This window comes from Neoarius graeffei, chromosome 17, assembly GCF_027579695.1.
Source record: "Neoarius graeffei isolate fNeoGra1 chromosome 17, fNeoGra1.pri, whole genome shotgun sequence".
Classification (NCBI taxonomy): Eukaryota; Metazoa; Chordata; class Actinopteri; order Siluriformes; family Ariidae; genus Neoarius; species Neoarius graeffei.
This window is the reverse complement of record NC_083585.1, coordinates 29,236,734-29,250,521: the sequence shown is the minus strand read 5'-3', so window position 1 is coordinate 29,250,521 and position 13,788 is coordinate 29,236,734. Positions and strand designations below refer to the sequence as shown.

The window sequence follows — 13,788 nt, the reverse complement described above, 5'->3', positions numbered from 1 at the left end:
GGGCTGGGTGCGGCTCCATGTATTGGCCTGACTGGTGTGTGCGCGCGTGCTGAGAGAAAATATTCCAATCTCTCATAAGAGATATTGAACCAAATGGTCATCCCCTGCTGTTAGTGTATCAGCAATAGTTATTCATGGGGATGCCCATTTGACTCATGCTTATCTGAAAGAAACACTTGGAGATTAGAGATATTGGATATCTGCATATCGGAAATTTGATACATAAAAGGGAAAAAGGAAAACTCCTTTCGGTTCTGAATCCTTCTCCTTTTTTCCCCTCTTCCTTGCTTTTGAGGACTCCTAGCCGTAGATAGCCAGTGACGCATTTGGAGTTGAAACACTGAATCCCCTTTTCGAGGGATGGTGACAATAACAAGACAAGCTTACAACACTGGCAGAGTCGGGGTACATGTATGACCTCTTAACTATGCAGAAACCCTTGAGGATTTTTTTATACCAAGAGGGTGGACTGATCTACGATATTTCTGTGTAGAGAACAACAAAAAAGTGGGGTTGAAGAGAATTATTTTCTAGATTGTGTACTCCAAATCTTCACTCTGGGATGTGTGTCAGTGTCCTTGTGCCTATCATTCTGCCTCTACAGGGAAAATGGAGAGTTGTTTCTCGAGGGAATTGCAAAGACAGATTGTTTGAACTGCTGTTTCAGCAGTACCGTGTGCATGCAGTAATTTCAATTGCTGCAAATTGGTAAAGTTAGAATCTGCTCCACTTTTCACTGACACACTGTGGGAAAACGGAGACACGATATAAGGGTACAGGAAGATGCTATTTAGGACTTTGCCACACTTCCAGACAGGGAAATATTGTATACTCTTAAAAATGGTTCTTCAAGGAATTTGGTAATTTTTCAGCTTCCAGATGAGGATCTACTTGGAATCAATTTCTGAAAGAGAAACACTCCATTGCAATGTTTTATACAGGGCCTTGAAGAGCTCCACTAGAGGGACAAACTGTAGAGTATACTGCCAAGACGCTGTCCAATGATTACTTGTATTGTTCATAAGGGCTGATATTGTGTTGCAAACACGCCTTGCCCACCAACCACAGTCATCCAAACAGCCTGATCCTGTTCACCAGATGAATGGATTCAAATGGGCTTTGGCTTTCATTTCTACTCCATCAGAAGGGTGAGTCCCAGAAGAAACAAGAGCTGGCCTTTTAACTCCATAATAGGCAAGATGGGGAAATTGCGGCTGTTAGTCTGACATGAGGCACAGAAATGATTTTCACACCATGTTAGATGCTGGTGAAGTTCCTTTACACATCCTATCTACAGCAGACAGTGTGGGAGAAAAAAACAGAGGGAAAGACCAGGACACATGATCAAGGTGTTTCTGGCTAGTGCGTCATCAAAGACTCTTGAGACAAATATGAAGGCAGAGAATACGGATGGTTACAGAGATCAGTAAGACGTACTTGCAAGTTGCAACTCATGGGCGCAGGAAGGATCCCATTACCAAGTCCATTTATTGGACTGAGCACGGTTTGACATGAAGGGAGGGAGGGAGGGAGGGAGAGAGCTACAAGACTGCCTGCTAGGCAGAATTGTTGGCGAGTTATTGCTGTCGGCGCTGCAACAAAGCCCACTCATTTGTGCTCACGTTTCCCTTCTGATTTAATGCTCCTCTTGGTATGACCTGATCAGTAGAACAGGAACCTTTCCAGCACTCTTTAAGTAAAAGCTCAGCAGCTGCAGACAAAGATAAGCTAAGGAAAATGATCATGCCTCATTCACTTCTTCCAGCTTGTCGCACTTATGTGTGTGGGGCCACTGCCATGTGGACCCTATTGATCCATGTCATATTCACTGGAGCACAGTTTTGCACCAGCTGCCCTTCCTCCTGCAACCTTCCCATTTCTGGGCTAGGGAAACAACCATTCACACTTATGGACAATTTAGAGTAGCCAGTTAACCTAATTGCATGTCTTTGAACTGTGGAAGGTAACCCATGCAGACACAGGGAGAACATGCAAACTCTACACAGAAAGGCCCCTGTCAGCCACTGGATTCAAACTCAGGACCTTCTTGCTATGAGGCAACAGTGCTAACCACTGCACCACCGTGCCACCGCCATCAATTATCCGTAATCACTTATCCTGTGCAGGGTCATGGACAAGCTGGAGCCTATCCCAGCTGACTATGGGCGAGAGGCGGGGTACACCCTTGACAAGTTGCCAGATCATCACAGGGCTGACACATAGAGAAACAACCATTCACACCTACGGTCAATTTAGAGCCACCAGTTAGCCTAACCTGCATGTCTTTGGACTGTGGAGGAAACCGGAGGAAACCCACGTAGACATGGGGAGAACATCCACACAGAAATGCCCCTGTTGGCCACTGGGCTTGAACCCAGAGCCTTCTTGCTGTGAGGTGACAGTGCTAACCATTGCACCACTGTGCCACCCCAAGGAAAATGATAATGCCTATTGAGCAATTATCAGAAAAAGAGGATTTGCTGAGTTTTTACACTACTAAGTGAACCATCACCTTATAGATGCTCAGTGTCAGTGAGATCATGTTTCGAATGCACCTGCTCATGTACTAACCGCAGAGGCTTTATGGGCAGCAAGAGAGCTGAGTCAGTGGTTGATTGAACAGTGCGAATAGCTTTTCAAGTGCTGACATTACTTGGTTGTCACTTTTGCTTCTGACCTCTAACAGGGCTGTTCCTGCCATTATTAACGGCTTGTAAGAAAATACTCCTCCACCATAGGAGAGATTACAGTGGCCAATATCAAGGGGGAGTACCTTATGGTGTTGTCAGGTGCATCAAATACCAGGCGTAAAATAGAAAATATTGCTGGAAAAAAAGGATATCCATTTATCACACTGTGGGAGGTAATCCTGATGCTCGTCCTTGCAGAGAAAACACATAAATCATTTGATTCCTGTACAGCTTCTCACTGCTCACACAATTATGCAAAACATGGTACATATCCAAAGCCTAGTAAAAAAAAAAAAAGTTCATTATCACTCTTAGAAAAAAAATGGTTAAAAGCTTTTGCTTGGACCCTTTTGTGAATACAAACACCCTCTTTTACAGGGTTCTACAGTACATAGACCTAAGGGTTCACGCTATAGGAATAAACAAATAACCCTTTAAGCTGTTGGCACGGGTGGTGTAGTGGTTAGCACTGTTGCCTCACAGCAAGAAGGCTCTGTGTTCGAGCCCAGTGGCCTATGAGGGCCTTTCTGTGTGGAGTTTGCATGTTCTCCCCATGTCTACGTGGGTTTGCGCTGGTTCCCTCCCCCAGTCCAAAGACGTGCAGGTTAGGTTAACTGGCTACTCTAAATTGTCCATAAGTGTGAATGGTTGTTTCCCAAGCCCAGAAATGGGAGGATTGCGGTAAGAAGGGCAGCCGGCGTAAAACTATGCTTGCTTGCGACCCTTTAAGATGTCAGGTTTATCCTTTTATCTCAGTGTGTAGATAGTAGGGGTGTAACACAATCACACTAATTGTACTTGCATCAGCATTCAAATTTCAACCCGCAAGGGGGCATGGCCTAAACCAGAAGTTTATGGTAGAAACTTCCAGAGGCAGAAATTCCAGCATGTCAGCATAGTCTGGGAATTTTGGTTCTGACATTTCTTCAACCTCAGCTATGGTCTCAACTGGACATGTGCAGTTATCATTTTTTGTTTGTTTTATAATGAATTTAGTTTATCCTGTTTTCCAAACTATAAAACACACTAGTAATCTAACTGAATCCATCATGATCCTGACCAGGCAGAATGCCGTAAATGCATCATAGAGCACTGGGTCTGTGTTTGTCCTACGAATTTCATATGTGGGGACAAAAAGTGTGCACCTCCTATTATCTGTATTTGTACAGTGGTGTTTGAAAGTTTGTGAACCCTTTAGAATTTTCTATATATTTCTGCATAAATATGACCTAAAACATCATCAGATTTTCACACAAGTCCTAAAAGTAGATAAAGAGAACCCAGTTAAACAAATGAGACAAAAATATTACACTTGGTCATTTATTCATTGAGGATAATGATCCAATATTACATATCTGTGAGTGGCAAAAGTATGTGAACCTCTAGGATTAGCAGTTAATTTGAAGGTGAAATTAGAGTCAGGTGTTTTCAGTCAATGGGATGACAATCAGGTGTGAGTGGGCACCCTGCTTTATTTAAAGAACAGGGATTTATCAAAGTCTGAGCTTCACAACACATGTTTGTGGAAGTGTATCATGGCATGAACAAAGGATATTTCTGAGGACCTCAGAAAAAGCGTTGTTGATGCTCATCAGGCTGGAAAAGGTTACAAAACCATCTCTAAAGAGTTTGAACTTCACCAATCCACAGTCAGACAGATTGTGTACAAATGGAGGAAATTCAAGACCATTGTTACCCTCCCCAGGAGTGGTCGACCAACAAAGATCACTCCAAGAGCAAGGCGTGTAATAGTTGGCGAGGTCACAAAGGACTCCAGGGTAACTTCTAAGCAACTGAAGGCCTCTCTCACATTGGCTAATGTTAATGTTCATGAGTCCAGCATCAGGAGAACATTGAACAACAATGGTGTGCATGGCAGGGTTGCAGGGAGAAAGCCACTGCTCTCCAAAAAGAACATTGCTGCTCATCTGCAGTTTGTTAAAGATCACATGGACAAGCCAGAAGGCTATTGGAAAAATGTTTTGTGGACGGATGAGACCAAAATAGAACTTTTTGGTTTAAATGAGAAGCGTTATGTTTGGAGAAAGGAAAACACTGCATTCCAGCATAAGAACCTTATCTCATCTGTGAAACATGATGGTGGTAGTATCATGGTTTGGACCTGTTTTGCTGCATCTGGGCCAGGACGGCTTGCCATCATTGATGGAACAATGAATTCTGAATTATACCAGCGAATTCTAAAGGAAAATGTCAGGACATCGGTCCATGAACTGAATCTCGAGAAGGTGGGTCATGCAGCAAGACAACGATCCTAAGCACACAAGTCATTCTACCAAAGAATGGTTAAAGAAGAATAAAGTTAATGTTTTGGAATGGCCAAGTCAAAGTCCTGACCTTAATCCAATCGAAGTGTTGTGGAAGGACCTGAAGCGAGCAGTTCATGTGAGGAAACCCACCAACATCCCAGAGTTGAAGCTGTTCTGTATGGAGGAATGGGGTAAAATTCCTCCAAGCCAGTGTGCAGGACTGAGCAACAGTTACCGGAAACGTTTAGTTGCAGTTATTGCTGCACAAGGGGGTCACACCAGATATTGAAAGCAAAGGTTCACATACTTTTGCCACTCACAGATATGTAATATTGGATCATTTTCCTCAATAAATAAATGACCAAGTATAATATTTTTGTTTAACTGGGTTCTCTTTATCTACTTTTAGGACTTGTGTGAAAATCTGATGATGTTTTAGGTCCTATTTAGGCAGAAATACAGAAAATTCTAAAGGGTTCACAAACTTTCAAGCACCACTGTAGCTGTTTAGAACACGTTATCTGTCCATTCAGAATAATGTATTTGTATTCAGCTACATCCTTAATGGATATTAACAAGTTTTAGCTTGGCACCATCACAGACCAGGTATCCCCTACTGTGTCATTATAAACCAGAGATAAAGGACCTGAGAAGTAATTTTTCAAGAACTTGAATCCTATCAAGGTGGCTTTTTGCTCTGATTGAACCAGAGGATCAATGAAGCGTCGTTGCTCCAGCCACATACCTCTGCTAAGATGTCAGAGCCACTCTGCAGTATTAGAAATTCAATCTGATGAAGAAGAAAAAGACGTTTGAACATTTCTCCATTGCATACATACACTGCACAGTATAAAAGTAGAATAATCAGTGATCAAGCACTGCGACTGTGGTTTCTGTGAACTACACCACTCTTGCAACGTGTGCATACACAGAAGAATATGCAGCGTTGAATTAAATTCAAAGTCTGTAAACAAAGGAACTCTCCTCTCAAGGGTGTGTGTGAGGGAGTTTCTCACTCTGCTCTCAATCAGTTTAACAGAGTGGTAATTCAATCCCCTATACTGTAGTGACCCCTGCTCTAAGCAAACACACCTGCAATGCTGAGATGGAGTATAATAAGTGGCCATAGTGTGTATACAGTCCAGAACAATTAGAAGATTATCAGCCTTATCTAGTAATTACCTAGGGGATTGTTAACTCTAAAACCTTTCATGGATCTGAGTCATGAAGGAAACATCCATCCATTATCCGTAACCGCTTATCCTGTGCAGGGTCGCAGGCAAGTTGGAGCCTGTCCCAGCTGACTATGGGCGAGAGGTGGGGTACACCCTGGACAAGTCCCCAGATCATCGCAAGACTGATACATAGAGACAAACATCCATTCACACTCACAGTCAATTTAGAGCCACCAATTAGCCTAACCTGCATGTCTTTGGGGGGAAACCGGAGCACCTGGAGGAAACCCACGCAGACACGAGGAGAACATGCAAACTCCACATGGAAAGGCCCTTGTCGGCTGCTAGGCTCGAACCCATGACCTTCTTGCTGTGAGGCAACAGTGCTAACCACTATACCACCGTGCCACCCTTATGAAGGAAACAAATGCATCAAAAAGGATAACGCTCCAAAGTTTTCTCTGTCTTCACCCGTCTCACCACCAGGACCTATTCTCTCATGCTGTAGATGTTTGCACAGGTGACATTATTGTAGTAAGACCACAGAGTAGGAAAAGTCATGTAAGCAGGTCGAAATGATTCTACTGAAAAAGTATAATAAATGCTATTAGGCTGAGGTTAATTAAAAACAGCAAAGAATTTTAGGTTTTGTATAAAATTTACATATTTTTAATGAAATATATTTCTAAGAGCAGTTTGGACTGGGGTTATTTCATTTTAATCTTATTCAATTCAATATTGAAGCAGATCTACGGTTACACCATTATATCCAGCTCTGTTTCTGTACCACATGATGGATATCAAATTTCTTGAGAAACTGGCCTAATGTCAGATGTAATTGATGACTCCTGATGTATGCACCAGAGAATGTGAATGATTTATTTTTCTTCTGAACTCAACAATGAACTGCAGAAAAAAGGTATACACTTGACGCCGCTTTGCCAAATCATGTTCAGCACCACGGACAGCAGCAAGTGTAAAAGCTAGTCTTGCTGGTTTTCACCTCTGCATCTGCTGAACGATATTTGAGGTCATATCACATCGCTGAGCACGTAAACAGAAGTGTAAGGGTGATGGTATGTGTGGAAAGTGTGCTGTAGGGTGAGGTGCCTCTGTCAGGGTTTTTTTCTTTCAGCTGCGCTGCTCTGTATCGATTGCTTTAATGCAGTCTAGAGGGGCTTTCCCCAGAGTGCACTGAAGCACTAATAGGAAGTGGTGGCATAGGGTCCCTGTTAATGAGAATGCATAGCTGTCAGGAAGCTCAGCATGTCTCCACATCACTGACGACAGCTGTGGCAGGACTCACAATGGCACCTTGTTGTTATTTCATTCTTTAGAGTAAAAAGCTGGCTTGTTGCTAAAAAGATGATTCCATACTCTCAGCTAAGAAGTAATCTATGTCAAAAGAGCTTAATCCATCTTTATGCAGTGTGATACAGTGGATAGGTGCTGCTCTTTGTTAGGCTGCTCCTGTAATGGCAACTCATACATATTTGAGCAAGAAGCACTTTGTGCTCTTTGTGAAATTTTCATGGAGAATTTACAGCATTCTACATCTTTCGGTCTTTTTCATTCAGTCCAGAAACAGCTTACAGCAGGGGGATATCGATGGGGCAAGACGTCTGGGTCATCTGGCTCGCCTACTCAGCATCGTGGCAATCATCCTGGGCGTGGTTGCAATTATTACCTACATTGTGTTCTCAGGTACTAAACACTCATGCATTTTATCTTGCTACTTTATCATTGTTTGTGGTCCAATTAAAGTAAAGTGTCAGTCTGTAAGATGATGTTATCTGGGGTAGGAAGTCTACACCAGACTTAAATAATCTATACTTTTGATTTCAGTCAGTAACCGAAAACTAAAACTTAAATAGAAAATATATAGTGAAACATGAACTGCTTCCAGTTGCCATTGATTAGGATTTGAGAACAGTAGTGGAATATCATATCTCACAAAGCTTTCACTGTGTGTATAAGCATAAACATTTACAGCTAACTAATAGTTTCAGAGAAAAAAATATCTATAAATAAAACACAGCCATACAAAACATTATTGTTAATATTTTAGAAAGATGTTTCATAATGACCCTCTCAGATCAGATCAGATCTAATTTGACGAAAGCAGTGCAGTGCATAAAGTCGTGCAGATACAGGTCAAGAGCTTCAGTTAATGTTCACATCTAACATCTTAATGGGGAATAAATATTATCTCATTTACAGTGACTGTGGCATGATTTTTGTTGACAGACCAAACCTGTATTTCAGAAAGTGTTGATCTCCTGGAATTTACACACACACACACACACACACACACACACACACACACACACACACACACACACACACACACACACCAGTCTCTAGAGTTTACACAGAATTAAAAAAAAAAAGACATCCAGGGAGCAGCAGTTCTGTGGTTAGAAATGGCTTGGTGATGTGGGTAGAGTATAGATCTGTCTGGAAGTCTACAGTAACTCAAATGAGCTCTTTTTACAATCATGGCAGCAGAAAAACATCTCAGAATGCACAACACATCAAACCTTGAGGTGGCTGGGCTACAACAGCAGAAGACCACATCAGGTTCCATTCCTGTCAGACAAGAACAAGAATCTGAAGCTACTCTGGGCACAAGCTTCCCAAAACTGGCCAGCTAAAGATTGGAAAAATATCACCTGGTCCTTTTCATCTTCATCTGTTAAAAGTTAATTTCATTACATTTATTCATTCATCATCAGCAGGTTCAATTACAGCGATGATAACAATTAAAACATAAAACCAACATTAAAAAGTAACAGATGTAAAACAGTAAACTATAAAATACATAATGTAAAACAAATTATGAGCCCAAACAATTATACATGACTTAAAACATATGAAAATATACCAAATAAAATTAAACCATGTATATAATGGTTTCCGGTAAATCTACAGTGTCATGCAAAAGTTTGGGCACCCTTACTGAAAATGTCTGTTACTGTGAATAGTTAAGTGAGCAGATGATGAACTGATCACCAAAAGGCATAAAGCTAAAGACGACACATTTCTTTTCAGCGTTTTCTGCAAGATTTGTGTATTATTTTTGTTTTGTACAATTGGAGAGTGAAAAAAGTAAAGGAACACCATGCGAAAGTTTGGGCACCCCAACACATTTGAGTTCTCAGGTAACTTTTACCAAGGTTCCAGACCTTAATTAGCTTATTGAGCTGTGGCTTGTTCAAATTCTTCGTTAGGAAAGGTCAGATGATGCAGATTTCAAAGCTGTATAAATTCTCTGACTCCTCAAACTTGTCCCTAAAATCAACAGTCATGGGCTCCTCTAAGCAACTCCCTCGCATTCTGAATAATAAAATAATTGATGCTCACAAAGCAGGAGAAGGCTACAAGAACGTAGCAAAGTGTTTTCAGGTAGCTGTTTCCTCAGATTGTAATGTTATTAAGAAATGGCAGTTAACAGAAACAGTGGAGATCAAGGTGAGGTCTGGAAGATGAAGAAAACTTTCTGAAAGAACTGCTCGTTGGATTGCTAGAAAGGCAAATAAAAACCCCTGTTTGACTGCAAAAGACCTTCAGAAAGATTTAGCAGACCCTGGAGTGGTGGTGCACTGTTCTACTATGCAGCGACACCTGAACAAATATGACCTTCATGGAAGAGTCATCAGAAGAAAACCGTTCCTGCGTCCTAGCCACAAAATTCAGCGTCTGAAGTTTGCAAATGAACATCTAAATACGCCTGATGCATTTTGTAAACAAGTCCTGTGGACTGATGAAATCAAAATAGAACTTTTTGGCCACAATGTGCAAAGGTATGTTTGGAGAAAAAAGGGTGCCAAATTCCAGGAAAAGAACACCTCTCCAACTCTGAAGCATGGGTGTGGATCGATCATGCTTTGGGGTTGTGTTGCAGCCAGTGGCACAGGGCACATTTCATTGGTCGAGGGAAGCATGGATTCGAATAAATACCAGCAAACTCTGGAAGCAAACCTCACACCATCTGTAAAAAAGTTGAAGTTAAAAAGAGGATGGGTCCTACAATAAGACGATGATCCAAAACACACCTCAGAACCTACAATGGAATACCTCAAGAGGCACAAGCTGAAGGTTTTGCCCTGGCCCTCACAGTCCCCTGACCTAAACATCATTGAAAATCTGTGGATAGATCTCAAAAGAGCAGTGCATGCAAGACAGCCCAAGAAACTTGTAGAACTGGAAGCCTTTTGCAAGGACGAATGTGTGAAAATCCCCCAGGTAAGAACTGAAAGATTATTAGCCGGCTACAAAAAGTGTTTCCAAGCTGTGATACTTGCCAAAGGGGGTGTTACTAGGTACTAACCATGCAGGGTGCCCAAACTTTTGCTTCAGGCCCTTTTCCTTTTATGTCATTTTGAAAATGTAAAAGATGAAAATAAAAAATTGTTTTTGCTTAAAATATAAAGGGAATGAGTCATCTTTAACTTTATGCCTTTTGGAGATCATTTCATCTTCAACTTGCTTAACTGTTCACAGTAACAGCAATTTTGACCAGGCGTGCCCAAACTTTTGCATCACTGTATATAGTAAAAATACTTGTCCATATCAGACCAAAAAAAAAAAACCACAAATACTTTCATTAAAATAAAATTCTTTTACATTTCGTCTTAAAACAAGTCAAAGAAGTAAATAAATCAAATGCCATTTTATTTCTGGAGATGGTTAAAATTTATCTGTGCCCTAACCAATATACAGTATCTTCTTCTTTTGGCTGCTCCCGATTAGGGGTCCCCACAGCGGATCTTTCGTCTCCATTGCTCCCTGTCTTCCGCATCCTTCTCTACCATACCTGCCACTTTCATGTCCTCTGGAGCTTTTTCATCCAGCCCTTGGCCGGGCAAATATTAGAAGCAATCATGCTGTATATTAACCAATATACAGTATGATTGCTTCTAATATTTGTCCGGCCAAGGGCTGGATGAAAAAGCTCCATGTGACGTGACCGTCTAGATGGCGCATGCAACAATATCTCTGATAACAGATGTGGACATTATAAAAAAAAATAATAATAAGTTTACAACTTTGTACAGAAACATAATCATCATACTGACGTTTAAGATAGAGTGGTGGCAAACCAAATTTTTTACATAAATTTTCATACTGGTCCCTTTCATGCAATACAGATGACTTGTAGCAAAGATACCTCAAAAACTTTCTTTGAACCGATTCTATTCGATTCGACATTGTTTTTTGCAGAGCCGACCAAATAATGGAACAGTATTCTAATTTACTTCTTACAAATGCAACATTAAAATATCTTTATTGTCATTGTAAATAAATACAATGAAATTAAATGCAATATACAATGATTTGACAACGGATATATTCAAAAATGATTCACATGTTCTTAAAAACCCAAGCATTCTATTACACTTAGAAATTACATTCTCAATATGAGATTTGAATGAGAAATCCTCTGATAAAATTATACCCAAGTCCTTGATTTCTTTAACCTTTGCTAGAGCATTTGACTCAGTTGTGTAAGCAAAATTTATTGACTACTACTTGTTGCTGAAATTGACGTAAGCAACATATTGAATTTGAACCGTTCTGGACATTCTCCTCCAACCTCTCTCATCATTTCAGAATTTTCTCAGAATTTTCTGAAATACTCGAATCAGCCTGTCTGGCATTAACCCCCAGACCTTTTTCCCCCCCCATTCTGATGTTAGATGTGAACATTAAGTGCAGCTCTTGACCTGTAGCTACATGAGTTTATTCATTGCGCTGCTGGCACATGATTTGATGATTGAATAAACTGCATAAATGAGCAGGAGGTTATTTTATTCTAAAGGTATGCATACCTTTTGAGCACTGTGTACTGAAGTAGAAGTGACCAACCCAATTGTGGGTCCCGATGAAAAAAGCACATACAATTAAACTTTTGAAACAACCTGTGAGTATGAGTATCAACTGAGCAAACTTTATGTAGCTTCCTTCCAAATACACTCAAATTGCAGTAAATGCAATATCGTCTATTATTACACATACAGGACACTTTTTCAATGGAATAAAAAAAGTGTTCTATTCCCTTCTAGCGGGTTTCATTCATTTTGTTTGATAGCATGCAATATTGTTAGCATATCGCTCTATCCAATGGAGAATGAGTGTTGGATCTGGTTTACAATACTGCATTGTTGTCAAGACAACATGACGTCACACATCGGAGACGTAAAACTTCCGCGCTAGCGAGCAACTGACAATTTGTAAACAAACATGGCCGCCAGGTTTGCTTCATTAAATATGGAAGATTTTGAGAGAATTTTGAAAGAGGTAGATGTGTTGAAAACCCAAAAGGCTACCAAAATTTCATTAGCTATTCTTCATGCATATTTAAAAGAGAAAAACAAACCAATGGACATTGAAAAACTGGAAAAGAGAGCAATAGCTGAAATATTGTCAAAGTTCTACTTCTTAACTTTTTGTAAAACCTATAATTGTTCCATCGAATGTGTGTGTGTAATAATAATAATAATAATATTGGCTGGCTGTTTTTCATGGTATCTGTATAATAAGAGGCAAAGTTTGTTTGTTTTGAGCTAACGTCACCATTTCTCAACGGGTTTTCACCAAATTTGGCAAGTAGGTCCAGGGATGACCCAAAATTTTGCAGATATAAACAAAATTCATGTATGGGCCCCAGGGAGGTCCCTGGGGAACACAACATCCACCCACCCACCCACCCCCTCCCTCAATGCCTTTCACGTTACATTTATCAACACAAACTCTTGACAGATGTTCATTAAACTTGGCACGTCTGAGTCCCCCCCCCCCGAACCTGGGCAACGCCAGGTAACCTACTAGTATCAGATATATTACATTCAGCTAGTATGGTATTGAACTCATCTTCTACTTGGAATATACCTGATATACCACTCAACACCAGCTAATATTATTTAAATATCACGTTTTTATTTTTAAGTGTAATTGAGGAATGTAGTTTGTTACTACTCACTGCTTGAGAATATTAAACAGATGCATTTAGAGGTTATAGCATGTGGAAGGTCTGTTTCCTTAGAATGGACACTTGAGTGATAGATGACTCTCTGCTTTCTCCCACAGTGAGCTAAAGAACGGGAACACCCAGCCTATGAGAAATAACCATCTACAGCAAAAACAACAACAACAACAACAACAACAACAACAAAAAAGCTCTACTGTGTAATTAGAAAGAATGAGATTTCTTATAAAATGACATACAAAACATAAAAAGAAATGAAAAAAGGAGTGTAGCAAAAATGAGATCTATTTACAGAGAATTGACATGCATGCTTTAAATTAGTGTGTGCTTGATTTAAAAAAAAAAGGAAAAAATACTATAGGTTTAAAATGAACAGTGAGTGCTTAGCATACACAAAACACTGTTCTTCTGAGGAACTGGTTGAAGATGACGCCAAGGATGAGAGCAGTACTCTTCAGCGAGACGGGGACTTTGAGCTGCATCATAACCTTATATTACTCCTGAAATATCCAGATGCACAGATATATTTACGACATAATTCTTCATATATATTTGATGTAAAGATTTGTATGACAAGATGAAATGAACTTTGGGGAAACAGGAGGCGTCTTAGCTTTGCTGGATGACGTGTTGTGATCTCATGGATTTGTTAAAGGAAAATGGAGCAA

At 40.3% G+C, this 13,788-nt stretch overlaps 1 protein-coding gene across 1 annotated transcript in view; it reads left to right on the top strand.

The window, feature by feature from the left end:
* Nucleotides 1–13,262, top strand: part of trarg1a (trafficking regulator of GLUT4 (SLC2A4) 1a) — a 15,069-nt gene extending 1,807 nt beyond the window's left edge. Inside the window, exons 2-3 of the mRNA XM_060898070.1 lie at nt 7,710–7,836; nt 13,222–13,262. Coding sequence (XP_060754053.1) covers nt 7,710–7,836; nt 13,222–13,229 — 135 coding nt within the window. The 3' untranslated portion in view covers nt 13,230–13,262. The remainder of the gene's footprint in view (nt 1–7,709; nt 7,837–13,221) is intronic.
* Nucleotides 13,263–13,788: the final 526 nt, after the last annotated feature.